The sequence below is a fragment of the Chionomys nivalis genome, chromosome 3 (assembly GCF_950005125.1).
Source record: "Chionomys nivalis chromosome 3, mChiNiv1.1, whole genome shotgun sequence".
In the NCBI taxonomy this organism is placed as follows: domain Eukaryota; kingdom Metazoa; phylum Chordata; class Mammalia; order Rodentia; family Cricetidae; genus Chionomys; species Chionomys nivalis.
The window spans coordinates 122,356,892-122,371,559 of record NC_080088.1 but is presented as its reverse complement, the minus strand read 5'-3'; the positions used below and the strand labels follow the sequence as shown (position 1 = coordinate 122,371,559).

The 14,668-nt window shown below is 51.8% G+C and overlaps 2 protein-coding genes across 2 annotated transcripts in view; one reads left to right on the top strand and one right to left on the bottom strand.

Annotated features, from left to right (window-relative positions):
- Nucleotides 1–727, bottom strand: part of LOC130871426 (uncharacterized protein KIAA1671-like) — a 98,693-nt gene extending 97,966 nt beyond the window's left edge. Inside the window, exon 1 of the mRNA XM_057764760.1 lies at nucleotides 627–727. The gene's annotated coding sequence lies outside the window, so the exon portion shown is untranslated. The remainder of the gene's footprint in view (nucleotides 1–626) is intronic.
- A 10,993-nt stretch (nucleotides 728–11,720) lies between these two features.
- On the top strand, nucleotides 11,721–14,517 carry Lhfpl7 (LHFPL tetraspan subfamily member 7). The gene is made up of 3 exons (XM_057764759.1): nucleotides 11,721–11,921; nucleotides 12,662–12,800; nucleotides 14,264–14,517. The coding sequence occupies exons 1-3, from the start codon at nucleotides 11,721–11,723 to the stop codon at nucleotides 14,515–14,517; spliced, it is 594 nt and encodes a 197-aa protein (XP_057620742.1).
- Nucleotides 14,518–14,668: the final 151 nt, after the last annotated feature.

Genomic DNA, 14,668 nt, shown 5'->3' with positions numbered 1-14,668 from the left:
CAAGACACTGGTGTCTGCAGAGGCCAGCCTGGCCGCTCGCCCGCCCTGCGGGGTAGCAAGGAGAAAGTTGTTAGCTAGGAGCCTCCACTTAAGTCCCGGTTACCGATTAACCAGCCCCAGCGCTTCTCTGTGCGCGGCCTGGCAGAAAAGTCCAAGTTACACATCTTTGTCACCGCGGACGGGCGGTGTGCGCGCCACCCGGGAGGGCGCGACCCCGGGACAGGGCTGAGGCCCAGCGCCAGTCGCAGGGCGTCCAGGGACAGCTCTCCGCAACAGGCGCCCTCCCTCCGAAAGCAAAAGGCCACGACTTCCCGGCCCGAGGAAGGGCAGCCCTGGCCTGCACGGCGCCCGGCATAGTGCGATTCCGAGCCACGCGCGAGCCGTGGACGCGCGTGGGGAGCGGGGCCAGTTTTAGGCGTCCTCTGCCGTCATTCCCCGGTCGCAGATGCAATGGGATCCCCTAGTCTGCAGTGGCACTCCGCACGCGGCGCACCCCGGTCCCCGCTTTGCCCTCAGCCAACTTTGCCAACTTTCCACGCGGCCTCGCGGGCAGGAGTGGGCTGTCCCGCGCGTCTCCGCGCGCCCCCGCGCCCGCCCGCGCGTCCCCGCGCCCTCCGCGCACCTACCGCAGTGGCCCGCCGCGCCGCACCTGCCCGCCCGCACCTGCCGCGGCGTGCGCAGCCTCGTTCCTGGGAGCGAGGCTCGGGCGGAAAGCGCCCCGTCGCCGTGGCAACCGCTCCCGGCGGCGCCTGCGCAGAGTAGCGAGGGGCGGAGCGCGTAACTCAGAGCGGCGAAACTGCGCGAGGCGCACCCCCTGCTGGAAAGACGCGGCATTGCTCCGGGGTCCCCGCCCGGGGAACGGGCTGTGGTGGGGTAGCAGAGCATTGCTAGACAGCATTCTTGGTCCGCTGCCTTGTTCATTTCATTAACCATATCTATCACAATTTGATTTTCTTTTTTTTCTTACTTTCTCTTTTTAAAAGATTAATAATTAATTATTAATATCAATAAAATTATTGTTAATGAATTGATATTAATAATTAATAATAAAGGATTGTTGTTATTGTTATGTGTATATATTCATGTAAGTGCAGGTGCAGGAAGAGGCCAGAAAAGGGCCATAGATCCTCAGGAACTGGAGTTGCAGGAGGCTGCGGTGTTGGAAACTGCAAAAGCGGTGTATTCCACCATGATCCAGTCCTCTCCCTCTGTTTCCCTCCCTCTCCTTTTTTCAAGGTATGGCTCAGGTGTGAGCACCTGGGTTCAATCCAGTCTCTCTCCTCAGCTCCCTTCCTTCCCTCAGGTAGCTGGAGCTCCAGCACTGAACAGCCAGCCTGCCTTTACTAAGTACCTTTCCGATGCTGGGCTCTGGAGACTCCGCTCTGAGGCAGCTGGCAGGATCCAGGTTCTCACGGGGTTTCAGCAGCATTAGGGAGAAACATTGCATGAGAAAATTGAATCATATTTATGACATGTGGTCCCAGGGGAAATGGCCCAGCGTGAGTCACGATACGTGGTTTATGCCTTTGTCGCAAGCCCGCCCAACTTCAAGAAAAGGGAGACAGGGATTAGCAGCAGCGTGACTTCCAGAGAGCTGTCGGCCGTTCTCCCTCACTCCTCTTTGCCTCGAGTTGTTGGTCATCACGATGGTGGTGGTGGTGGTGGTGGTGGTGGTGTGTATGGCTCACTCAATCCTGTGAATTTTTGCCCTTTTGAAGTAAGGACTGACACCTTCCATAACACCCAGGATCCACCTGAGACTCCCCAGGGACCTGTCCACAGTGACAGAGTCCAGCCGTGCTTTGGGTCATCTGGATGCCACGGGCACAATTAGCAGCTGGACCCATCCCCGTGTTTGTCAAGCACTCCCAGGGGAAGGTCTTTGAGGCAGTTTCAATGGTTGGTTTGCAAGATGAAATCCCTCAAAATTCATCTAAAAGCAGGACTTTTATACAGAGTTTGTATGTTATTATAAAAAAAAACTGGTTTGTGTGCCAGGCATGGAGGTGCACACCTTTAATTCCAGCATTCAGGAGGCAGAGGCAGGTAGATCTCCGAGTTCAAGGCCAGCCTGGTCTACAGAGCGAGTTCCAGGACAGCCAGGACTACACAGAGAAACTCTGTCTCAAAAAACCAAAAATGATAAAAATATAAAAACTAAAATAAAAATAAAAGCAGTTTGTGTGCACTCTGCTCTCTAGAGATACTTCAGGTGATTCACAGGGGACACAGTCGGTGATCAATGAACAGATGCAGGGCCATAAATGTCCAGGCTGATACCCCACCATGTGCCACGTCTCTTCCGGAACCTTGGAGAAAGTTCCTATCTCTCTGTACCAATCACCAGTTACAAGATAGGTGTCAGGATGTTTCTGAGTAACAGGACACTTGTGGTTCTCGGCTCCCAGCCAGCAGGGTCCTCCCACCTGACACTGTCAATCTGCCTTAGAATATAAGCAGGGAAGGGAACAAACACTGTCTTTCCCAACACCCTCACAGACCCCAAGCCGAGACAGGTTCCCCTTGATTACCTCATTCCCACTCTACAGGCTGTCGACTCAAGCCACGAGGAGAGATGACTGAGGCAAAACAAACTACAACTCCCAGAGGCACCCGGGTCTTCATGGGGCCAGACTTCCTGGGAGACTCCACCACATTCTTGTACTCAGGCCAGGTGAGAAACTGCCAGCCACACGTGCCCAGGGGTTGCACCCCAAGCAGGGAATGTCAGGTTCCCCATTCTACCCAGACCAGGCACCCCAGGCCCTGGGTTGTCTGTTCTGGTACAAAGAACAGTGCACTCCGGGACTGTTCCAGAATCATTTATCGGACATCTGCCTCCTCCAGGAAGCCCATGGTGGTAGCTCTGTCCAACAGCACTTACTATAACAGTGGAGCTCCACGGTGGCCCCGTTCAGCCTTCGTGCAGAAGACCCTGGTCTTTCTCTTGATGCCAAACCTTTGCTGTACTGTATTGCCCTGCCAGGAGGCCCTTGCCTCTGTTGGTCCGTTCTCGGCTTAACAGCCATCCCTCCAACCTCAGCTTTACAGTCAGTTCACCCAGAGGCCTTCTGGATTACGGGGTAGAGATGGATTCCGTACTTAGACATGAAATATCTGCCCACCCACTGGAGTGCCGACCACAGTAGCATGACGGCCAGTTTCTTCTCTCTCTCTCCCCTTGAGGTTGGAGCCCACAGTCAGTCACAGCATCTGGGACAGAGCGAACCCTCAACATGGAACCACACTTGGGGTCCGGATTTACACAGGACACAATCTAGGGCCTGGTTGACAGCCAGACATTAGCTGGCCTGCTCATATGTCACCAAGGATGGGTCCGATATGTGGTTTGAATGTGAACCTCACCGTAGGTTCATATGTTTAAATACCTGATCCCTAGCTGGCGATGTTGTCTGGGAAGGTTGAGGAACCTTTAGGAGGTGGGAGGGGGTCACTGTAGGGGGACCCTGGGGTTTTATAGCCTGCCCCCTTCCCGTTCACTGCCTGATTTCTGAGTACAGTGTGACCCGGGGCTTCCCCGACAGGATGGGCTGCGTCCCTCTGGACCTGCGGAGCCACAGTAAGACTTTTCTCGTGAGTCTCTTTCATCAGGCTGTTTCTCACACACTCTCCCCTCACAATCATCTTTGGATGCTGCCTCCCGTTTCCCTGGTAACACACTGATTCCTAAGAAGGGGAAGCGTCCCAGGTGCCCCTTCTTAAGATTTAATTCCCCTAGGTTCTCCACTGAGGACCAGGGAAGCTTCTTGCCAGCAAAGTCTCTTCTTTAATTTGTTTAAATCTATTCAATACAAAGTTTTTGGTCAAAACAAAAGAGGCCTAAATCACACCTCTGGCCTGGGTGGAGACATGATCTGAACTGCTCAGAATTCTGAGCACACATTGCTCTTTTTTATTTTTTTATTTATCTTATTTTATTTATTCACTATATGCTTATTTGTTTGTTTGTTTGGTTGGTTTGGTTTTCCAAGACAGGGTTTCTCTGTGTAACAGTCCTAGCTGTTCTGGAACTTGCTCTGTAGACCAAGCTGGCCTCGAACTCACAGAGATCCCCCTACCTCTGCTTCCTGAGTGTTGGGATTAAAGGCGTGCGCCACCACCGCCCAGCACCATTGCAGTCTTAACAGTCTGTCTCACTTCATCAATCACCCGAATAGGAAAACATCCCTCTCCCTCTCCCCCACCCCGCCTGCCTGCAGAGTTGGACTCCAAGACATATTAAAAGATGGAGGGGGTGGGCATGTGGCTCAGTGGGCAGCGTTTGGGAGCCCTGGGTTTGATCTCCAGCTTAAAACTGGACACCTCAGGACCATCACCACAGTACTCAGGATGGAAGCAGAAGTGGGGTCAGAAGTTCAAGGTTATCCTCGGCTTCAAAGAGAGTCAAGGCAAGCCTGAGCTAAAGGAGACCGTGCTCAGAATAGAATTAAATGAAGTTGTGGAGAATAATAGCCTTTAATGAAATACACACCCATATAACCCGAACTGTCCCCACCATTCTGAGGCTCACAGATCCTTACCGATGAGCCTGGGTTCCTACTGTCTGGGTTCCTACCTGGAAGCCTTTCTCACCAAATAAACGCCCCAGGCATCTCCCCTCCTCTCTAAAGACCCCCCTGGCGTCCGTCCGTCCATCTGTCCATCTATACCTGCTTTCCTGAGCATTAACTGACCAACCCTGACTCTCTCCCTTCCATGCCCCTCCTACAGGTAATCCACCTGCCCTGGTCTTTTCTCTCAAACGTCTGTAAAACTGTCTTCAGGTTTCCTTCTAAGTCCACTTTGGAGTATTTTTATCTATGAGACCAAAACCTACATCAGGGACCCCTGCGTTCCCCGGTAAGGAAGATACTACTGAGATTAGCTGTAAACCAAGCCAGGTGATTGTTCAGTGAATGCCGCAATCCTGTTAGAGGTGATGCATCTTCAGCGGCTGCTGTTGGATGAGGAGGGAGCTGAAGCGCAGAGAAACCCCATAAACCGCTCAAAGTCACACGCCGGGAATCTCAGTCTGGCAAAAAGATCTCAGGCAAACTTCAGAACATGTTGGAGACTTACTGGGGATTCGATGCCAGCCCAACACGAGCGAAGGAAGAGAGACTTGGAGAGAGTGAACAAACACAGGAAGTGCCTTGTGAGGTTGGACAAACCTCCTCTAGCTCCCTTCACTGGTAGGAATCCAGAGAAGCCCTGGGAATCAGCCCATGGCAGAAAAGTGGGTGTAGAGCGCCCTCTGCTGCTGGCACCCGCAGCCGCTGGCTTCCTGAGGAGCCGAGAGAACTCAGGGAGCGGAGGTTTTGATACCCAATTTGTGGGTATCAATTTGCCTGTTCCCCAAGCTAGGTCTAGTCACCCATCTTCAATTAGCCAATTAAAAGAGCCAACGTAATAGAGGAAAGCGAAAAAAAAAAAAGATGAACCAAGCTGGGCTCGTCGACCGTTTCCACCCTTCCGTGGATGTTGGGGGGTGGAGGGTTGTAGGACCCTCACCTAAGCATCCTGTGACCCCAACGCTGCCCTAGCTGTACATGGATCCTGAGAGGGTCTAGGGTAGAGAGGCCCTGGAAGACTAGGGAGACCAGCCCCATCTCTGCTCCATCTCTGCACCTACGGGGATGCCCTCATCCCTGCTGGGGAAGGACTTTGCAGTGCACTCTTTGGGGAGCACCCACACCCCTCAGGTTCTGTAAGGAAGTCCAATAAACACTGGTTTCTAGAGTGAACTTTGGTGGAAACAATCATTCCCTAGTTTGTCACTGGGACCTCTGGGGGAGGAGATATTCCTGGGAAGGAATTTTATTAACAACACTATTTTGGTCCTGGAGTGTAAATTAACCTTGAATAATATCCAGAGATACACACATCTAAGCAGTCCTTGTCGTGCCGACCCACTCACCATTGACCTGTCCATGTGTGAGTGTCTGTCTCATCCTGTGGGGTAGTCTGATAAGTTGTTAGAACTGCTGGGATCTCTTGTTATCATCATCATCATCATCATCATCATCATCATCATCATCATCATCATCATCAATTTATTTGGTTTTTGTGGAGACAGGGTCACTGTCAAGCCACGTCACTGCTGACTGAGCGGGCCAAGCTGGGGTACCAGGGCATTTTTCCAGAAGAGGCCAGCAAGGAAAGGCCAGCAGCAGCTGGGCAGGACTGCTGGGTACCCCTGGAAGAACAGAGCCCAGTCAGGCCACTTACAGCTAGTAAAAGCAGACCTGGGACCCAAAGGTTCCCAGTGCCCTCTAGCAAAGGAGATGGATTCATAAATGGAGAAGCAGGAATTCACCTCAGTAGCCCCAGAGTCCTGCCGCTGGAGGAGCCTGATCAAGGCTGCACACGGACCCCTGAGGTCTTCTGTCCTTAATTTGGGAAAAATTCTTTTGATGATGCCAACTGATGTGCACCTTCTGATACAGGAGCGCGTCCTGGGCATGAGTGTGGCACCAGTGAGAGACTGATAATTGAGATCGTTTATTTACCTGGATTGAGCTGTGCCCGAAGCTGCACACAGAATTTCAATTATGTGCTGTCAGATATTAGGGCTGAAAGCTGAAGGATCAGAGAAGCAGTGCAGCAGCCACTAGAGAGACCTCTATCAAATTCTCAGACCGAAGGGGTGATCCTGTCTCTACTAATCCTCAGACTGCATCCTCAGACCGACTGCTTCAGACAGTATCTGAGCTGCTGTCTCCTCCCGGCTTATATTCCTCTCTCTGCCCAGCCATATTCCTTCCTGTTTCCACCTCCCTAGTACTGAGATTAAAGGCCTGCGACTCCCAAGTGCTGGGATTAAAGGTGTGAGCCACCACTGCCTGGTTTCTAGTGGCTTAGCTCTACACTCTGATCTTCAGGCCAGCTTTATATGTTAGATTACAAGCAAAATATCACCACAATGTGCGTCTGTACATTTCTTATTTCTACTTGAGCCTCTTTGAAGTGCATTTCCATAATTTTGGGTTACATTTTCATCATTTAGAACAAAGAGAAGGTGTAAACCCCATATTTAATAACTGCTTAGGTAGCCCCTTTTTTGTGCCTTCTCCTTCCCAGGAAACCCCATCCCCCCCATCCCTCCTTTTTATCTGGGACTGGAGTTCCCCTCTGGGTCCCGCCCATCAGTCAGTACAAAGTGAAAAGCTATTGATTTCAGGAACCAGGAAGGAAAATGCACAGGTGTGCACACACCCTTCTCAGACCAGTTCCTCAGGTGACCCCGCTTTGCTCACCAATCTGAATGCGACCTTTAAAGGAAAAGAGACCTTTTAAAAGCTCACAGATCATGTTTAAGGCCAGAGATGGAGCAGGGGAGCTCACATTGAGAAGGAAACCTTGGAGAGGCCTGACCTAAGGTGTGAGGATCCTGAACAGAAGGGACATCTGAGGTGAGGAGAGAGGAAGGAATGGACTGGCCCCAGCCATCACTTAGGGGGGCCCAGCAGGTTTCAGAGGCTGCAACAGGAGCCCTGAAGTGTACACACTCTTGTGTGTTTGTTTCTCTGTGTAGTCTGGAGCTTGAATGTGGAACACAGCCACTGTGTGAAATCACATTTTTAAAGGAGCTCATACTTCCAAACGTTAAGCGCCCCTGCTGTAGGTGAGGGCCTGTCTTGTAATTGGAGAAACTGAGGCGTTGAGCCATTGCGTCATTTGTCCCAAATGACATCGCCAGCAGGCCTGGCTGAGACAGACAGTAGTGAAAGAGTCCATGTCTGGAGGGACCCCGTCTTCAGATCTCACCTGGCCCCCAATGTCCTTCCAGAGCTTTGTCCCATGCAGCTCTGACATGCATATGGTTTAGTTGCTCAGCGACTGCTTCCTCTGAGGTAACCATCCCTCATCTGGGTCTAGGCTCAGACTCTCCTGATGCCGCACTTTCATCACAGGTCCCTAGGTCAAAAGCCCTGGGGGCATCATTGCCCCCCCCTTCCTCTCACACACTAGGTCCAAGCATCTGTTTTACATATTGACTTATTTCCTCTCTTCTCCGTCAGGGGCAGGATCCATGGGAGAGAAGCTGTGGCTGACTTGTTCGATGTTCAGTTCCTACCATCTAGAATAGACCTTGGAATGTACTAGACATTTAATAACTATGGAATAGATGGAAGGATAATGGATGGAAGGATAATTGCATGCAAGAGTGGGTGGGTTGCTGTATTGGATAGGTACATGATGGATGGATGGATGGATGGATGGATGGATGGATGGATGATGATTGGATGGATGATGGACGGAAGGGTGCATGGGTGGATGGATGGATGGATGGATGGATGATGGATGGAAGGGTGGATGGGTAGATGGATGGATGGATGGATGATGGATGGATGGATGGATGGATGTATAGATGATGGATGGATGATGATTGGATTGATGATGGATGGATGGGTGGATGGATGGATGGGTTGGTGGATGATGGATGGATGGATGAATGGATAGATGGATATAGGAGACCATATTATTATGTTTTATGGTCCTGTCTTGCTTACAGGACCCTATGCTCCTTAAAGAAACAGATTATGTAATGTTCATCATGTGTTATACTGAGTTTGGGGGTCACTGTGGGCTCAGGACCTAACAGTTAAAGGAATAGGGTCCAAATGCCTCTAGTCTATATACAAGGACACCCAAATCCAGAGAAGAATATGACTTTGCTTTACATAGGAAGTTCTCACTGCCACCTCTGTGCCCTTCTTCCCTCCTGAGATTGTTGGGGACAGATCTTAGCTCTTAGATCATCTCTGTTTCCTGGCTGGAGCTGGCGGGACAATTGCTGATGCCCTAACTGCGGCAAAATCTAGAGGCCATCGGGATGCCCAGCCTCTGATCTAAATCCTTAGTATCCCCAAGAACCTTGGGATGAAAGGCAGGTGCCTGCTCTCTAAGTTTGGGTCTGAGCCTCAACTTGACCACCCGTGGATGGAACAGCACCACTCACTAGGTGCTAGCGCAGGTTCCTTCAGCTGCTGAGGCCAGCAGGACTCAGCCAGTGGAGGTGATCACTAGAACTTACCTGGTGTGAGGGGAACCACCTCCCTTAGGCTGTCCTCTGACCTCCACGTGCTCACTGGAACACCCACTCCCCATACACATAATAATTTTTTAAATTAAATTGAAAAGTCAGAACTAGACAAAGCAGAAACTGTCCGTTCTGTCTCATTCCGGCTCACTGTAGGTGAACACCGGTAACTGGAACCTGACAAAATGTGCTTTGGGGTTGGAGGGCCTCACTCAGTTTTCTGGGCACCTGTTTAGTGGCTGTGATTTTCACAGGTGACACTGAAGCTTACCCAGTCTTTTCAAGGACCCAGACACACCAGAGCACCCTGGGGCAGTGGCGGATGGGGCTGCAGGGCTTCACCCCCCAGATTCTTGGTCTGAAATTACACCCCTGAGATCAGCTGACCCATGGGAGGTGTGGGTTTTGGTGAAAGGGGAAAAATAAGTTCTTTGTCACCCAGGGGATGGCTCCTCACCTGCTGGCTAGCAGCCTTTGAGAGATTCGGAATCCCAAAGTAGAAAGTTCTCACAACTTGATTGTGCCAGTCTGCCCAGGCCCATCTCTCCCCATCCCCACAGAAATCTCCCCTTCCTCTTGACAGGACTAAGGCACACCCCCCAAGCCCAGATGGCTAGCTCATCTGGACCACACCTGCTGGAATCTATGTGCTTCTTATACACATGGAGGAACTATGGACTGTAGCCGTGGCCATCTAGCCCCGGATCCCAGGTGAGAGACTAGAATTTCACGCCACCTTTAAGTACCGACTGTGCTCTGAGAACCCCCAAGTCCTACAGTCGCATTGCCAGGCCATTTGCCATTGGCGAGGACCCAGCTCTGACTTACCCCTGAGAGAGTTTGAATAGGTTCCACCCCCACCAGCACCAGCACCCGGGCGAGCCTCCCCTGGCAGAGCCTCCTTCCAGGCCAGACCAGAAGACATCCTTTGTTACTTAGGTAAGGCTCTGCTTTTTTTGTGTTTAATTGAATTTTACTTTTCTTTAGAAAACAGGTCATGATTGGGGTGTACCCCTCACAGCTTCCCTGCTGGGAACTAAATCGGCAAAGTCCTGTGTCTGGAGGTGAGGCCACTGGGAAGTCAAAGTGGGAGCCAGCTAGGGAGGTCAGGAGGATGGGGCCCCAGGATGGTTGGTTAGTGGCTTTGTGAGAAGAAGAGAGGACCAGGGAGCTGTTCGTCAGCAAGTGCTTGTGCGCAAGCCTGAGGACCTGATGCCCCCAGAGCCCATGTAAAACATCCAGTGTTGCTGAGTCTGGGCGCACGCCTTTAATCCCAGTAGAGGCAGAGGCAGGCCCATCGCTGAGTGGAGGCCAGCCTCATTTGCATATGGAGTCCTGGACAGCCAGACCCTGTCTCAAAAAGCAAACAAACAAAAGCCCGGTGTAGTGCATGCCTCTAATCCAAGCACTAGGGAGGCAGAGGTGTGCGGACCCTGGGGCTCAGTGGTCAGTCAGCCTGATGAACAAGCTCCAGGTCCCAGGGAGAGACCCTGTCTCAAAACAAAAAGTGAAGACTCCTGAGGACTCACACCTGGGGCTGACCTCTGGCCTCTGTATGCATGTGCCTACATGTTCATGCATGCCTACACATGCATATACACATATGCACACCATAAAAGAAGAAGAGGAGGAGGAGGAAGAAGAGGAGGGAGATAGACTGCACATCTTGCCAGATACTGAGCAGAGGCCACACAATGCACTTGGTCTTCCCAGTCCCCAGAATCATGAATCAAATGATTTTTTTTATATAAATGACACAGTCTGCAATATTATAGCAGCAGAAAGTGGATGGAGACAATGCCAAGTCTAGCAGGACTCCAAGGGTCGTGGGTCCACATTCCCAGAGTCTCACAGAATCCTGCGGGAGTCTGAACATCTCTGTTATTCCCCTATAGTTCCTAGCTGGAACGTTCATCCCACCGTGATGGTATGAGGAGTGGGGCTCTTGGTGGCCAAGACAAGAATCAACAATGCCTTCCCGTGGGACAGGAGCAGACAAAGTCCACAGTCTCCCAAGAGCGTCAGTAGCGAGTGCCTCCGGCACCAGCTGCCCATACCGCATCAGATCCTAGGCCACCCCGAACGATGGACAAGTCCCAGGCCCTCCTCGGAGAGGAGTTAGGTGGCGGTTGTGACAGAAACCCAGCCTGGAAGTGTGGGACCTCAGGGATGCCACTGTGCCGGACAGGGCTGTCCTTTTGGACAAGGGAGACATTAATTTTCTTGTTGTGGTCAACTACCCGACCATAGACAACTTGAAGACAACGGGTTTGTTCTGGCTTGCAGTCCGAGGGTTCAGTGTCCAGGGTGGAAGGCGAGGCAAGGTGGTAGGAGGGGCAGTCCGCTCCATCTTCCGTAGAAAGCAGAGAGCAACGAAGGAAGGCCGCGGCCTAGCCCACTTTCTCATTTTATTCAGCATAGGATCCCAGCTTTGTCGCCCACGTTCAGGATGGGCCTTCCTATCTAGACTAGTTCTCATGGCGACTTGTTGGTTATAGATCTTGTCAACTGACAGTCAAGACTAACCGTCATGGGAGACCCAGGTGGAGGAAGGCGTGAGTGTGTAGGTGAGAGAGGGAGCGTGTGAATGGGGTCTGTTGTGTCCTGTGCTGGGTCACCTCACTGCACCCTCTTCACCTCTCACCTTGTCTTGACCCCTAGGTCAGCCACATTCCTGATGGAGGTCAGCGTGAGGGCTGCTCTAGGACTCTCGCTCACAGGCATGTCTGGCCTCAGCCTGGTGTCCCCTGCCTGGTTCCAGAGCCCTTCCCTCTCCTATGGTGTCTTTATGCACTGCTCCTGGTCTCAGGATAACCGCTGGAACCAGAGCTGTATGACCTTCGGGTCCCTGAAGGACATGCCAGGCTTGGCCTGGAAGGTGAGACACATGTCTTCCAGGGCTACTGGCTCTTGAGGGGTGGGCTCTGAGGGTCCTTAACTTACACCGTTTGTCCCCGTGTCTGAGCACACAGATTCTTAAGCCCAGAAACTATCAGAAACAGCCAAGGAGCTTTACGTAAGGTTCTGGGCTACACCTCTGAGCTTTGGGCTCTGCAGGCATGGGGTACGTGTGACTCTGTCTAGGGGTGGCTCTTAGAATCTTTTTGCAACCCAGGAAAACTCACCTTCTTCAAGCATACTGCCACCTGCTCGGAAATCAAACAATGTAGGCCCCTCCCACCCCGGCCTGACTCCACCCAAAGCACTGCTGGGCTTTAACCAATGAGAGATGAGGTGTTCGCGTCCTTATGGTTCTGCATGTCACGGTGACCAACAGTGGGGAGGGTGAACACAGGTACCTAGTCCAACACCCAGGAGGAAGATTATACAGCCTTCAAAACTGACCACAAAGGTGACAGTGCTTCTCCTGGTGATCCTGGCAAGCGCTTAATAAGGGCAGGATGTAGTGAGTCATTGACCTGGATTCTGCTACTGTTGATCTGATTAGCTGTGTGTCTTAAGACAAAGGACTTGCAATATCTGGATCTCTGTTTATTGATAGGGAGAATGGGGTTATGATAACACATGGCTGTTGGGAACATCTCAAGGACTCACTGGGCCATAGGTCCAGTGATTGCCATTTCCCCATCCCACCTCCCTCTCTCCTCTCTCCTGAAGGTCTCTGCGGCCGTGCTCCTGGGAGGCTGGGTCCTGCTGGCCATTAGTGCTCTTATTCTTTTGGCCTGGGCGCTGGCCTCGAGAAGATTATATCCCAGGAGGGGCTCTGGTCTAACACCCGTGGTGCAGGCAGCAGCAGGTAGACTCCTACAGACAGTGCCGAGATCTTGGAGGGGGCCACCCACATCCGACCCTAGCTGACGAGTCCTGTCGACCCGTGTTTCTCTTTGGTCCATCCATTCTGTACCATGGTTACCATCGCTACCACTGCATGTTGGGTGGGCTGTGCACTGCCCGAGGATGCCCAACCAAGAGCTGAAATATTCTGGGGTCTAGTCCCCGCTTCACTTGAGCCTCAGTGGAGGAGGGTCGCTCTTCTCTAGTTGCTGGGAGCCTCTGGGTGGGGTGCCCTGAGCCCCACCTTCCACCCCTCTCACCCTGCCCCACAGGCTCCGCTCTTCCTCTTCCCCTCCTGCCCTGGCATACCTGCCCTTCCCTCCCATTCCTCCTGTGCTCACAGACCAGCCCAGCTGAGAGAAACAAGACCCAACTGACTGGTCTATCCACCTTCCAAGGGCTTTCCCTGGCAGGAAGAGGGAAACCCAAGTCTCTCTCTGCTGCCTCAGCCTCCCCACCCTGGCCTGGCCTCTCCAGCCGCTCACTTCTCTCTGCTGCTGTAATCCCATACTCACCGCACAGTCCCTCCCCTCTCTGCAGGAATCTTACTTCTGAGCCTGACGCTGCAGCGGGAGGACTCCAGCCAAGTGTCCGCTCGTTTTATTTCTAGCTTTACTGTTTCCACCAGGAGTTTCTTTTGCCTTTATTTTTTAATAGAGTCTTGATTTTTAGAGTTTCTGAGAATACACCTAGTTACACAGTGTCGAAGCTCCCCAGAAATCTGCAATTTGACCCCCCAGGATTCTACTCTAATGCATGTGGTGATAAACTGAGCAGAAAAAAAAAATATCACCTTCTGCCAGGGCTCTTTCCTGGGCTTGATTTAAAATTAAACATTAGCAAAACACTACATGGAAACTCTGTAAAACAATTTCCCATGTGCCTGGTGCTAGAGATGGAGCTCAGGACCTTGGGCAAAGTGTGTGTGTGTGTGTGTGTGTGTGTGTGTGTGTGTGTGCGCGCGCGCACGCCTTAATCTCTAGAGTGGGTGAATGGAGAGATGATTGGGTGCACGCATAGATAAATGGATGAACGGGTGGGTGGGTAGGTGAGTGGATGGGTGGAGGATGGCTGGGTAAGTGGTTAGAAGAATGTATGACTTGATAGCTGGATAGACTGGTGGATAGATGGATGAACAAATGTGTGGATAGATGGATGGATGATGGATGGATGGATAGATGGATGGATGGATGGATGGACAAATGTGTGGTTGTATAGGTGGATAGATGGATGGACAAATGTGTGGATGGATGGATGGGTAGGTGCATGGAAGGATGGATGATTTGATAGTTGGATGGATTGGTGGATAAATGGATGGCTATGTAGTGGTGGTAGGGGATGGCAGGGTTCTGGGTGAGTCTTGGGATGACAGATCATCCCAGAAGCCTTTGCCCAAGACTGACTTTCCCTTTCTGCTGCTCCCAGCATCCTCCACTCTTGTAGGTCTGCTGGTTTTTCCAGTCACTCTGGCTTCCCCATTAGCCAAAGAAGTCTGTGAAGGCTCCTCCGTGTACTACAGTGGAACATGCCAGCTGAGCTGGGGCTATGCCACTGCCATCCTCAATGAGGTCCTAACCAGCCTGCTTGTTGTCATCGGATGGCCTCGGATGACCACAAACCAGAGGACAGCCATCCCCACCCCTGTAGACACTCAGGGAATCACCCTTGTGTCAGAATAAGCAAATGAGCATCACCCAGGAAAGCAAAGGACAAACAAGAATAATCTATTCTACTGTTGTGGGAATTCTTTAGCCAATAGCCTTTTGGGTACCGGCCCATTAGGGCGTGGCCTGAGGTAATATATGTGGACTGATAAACCCAGATGGGAAG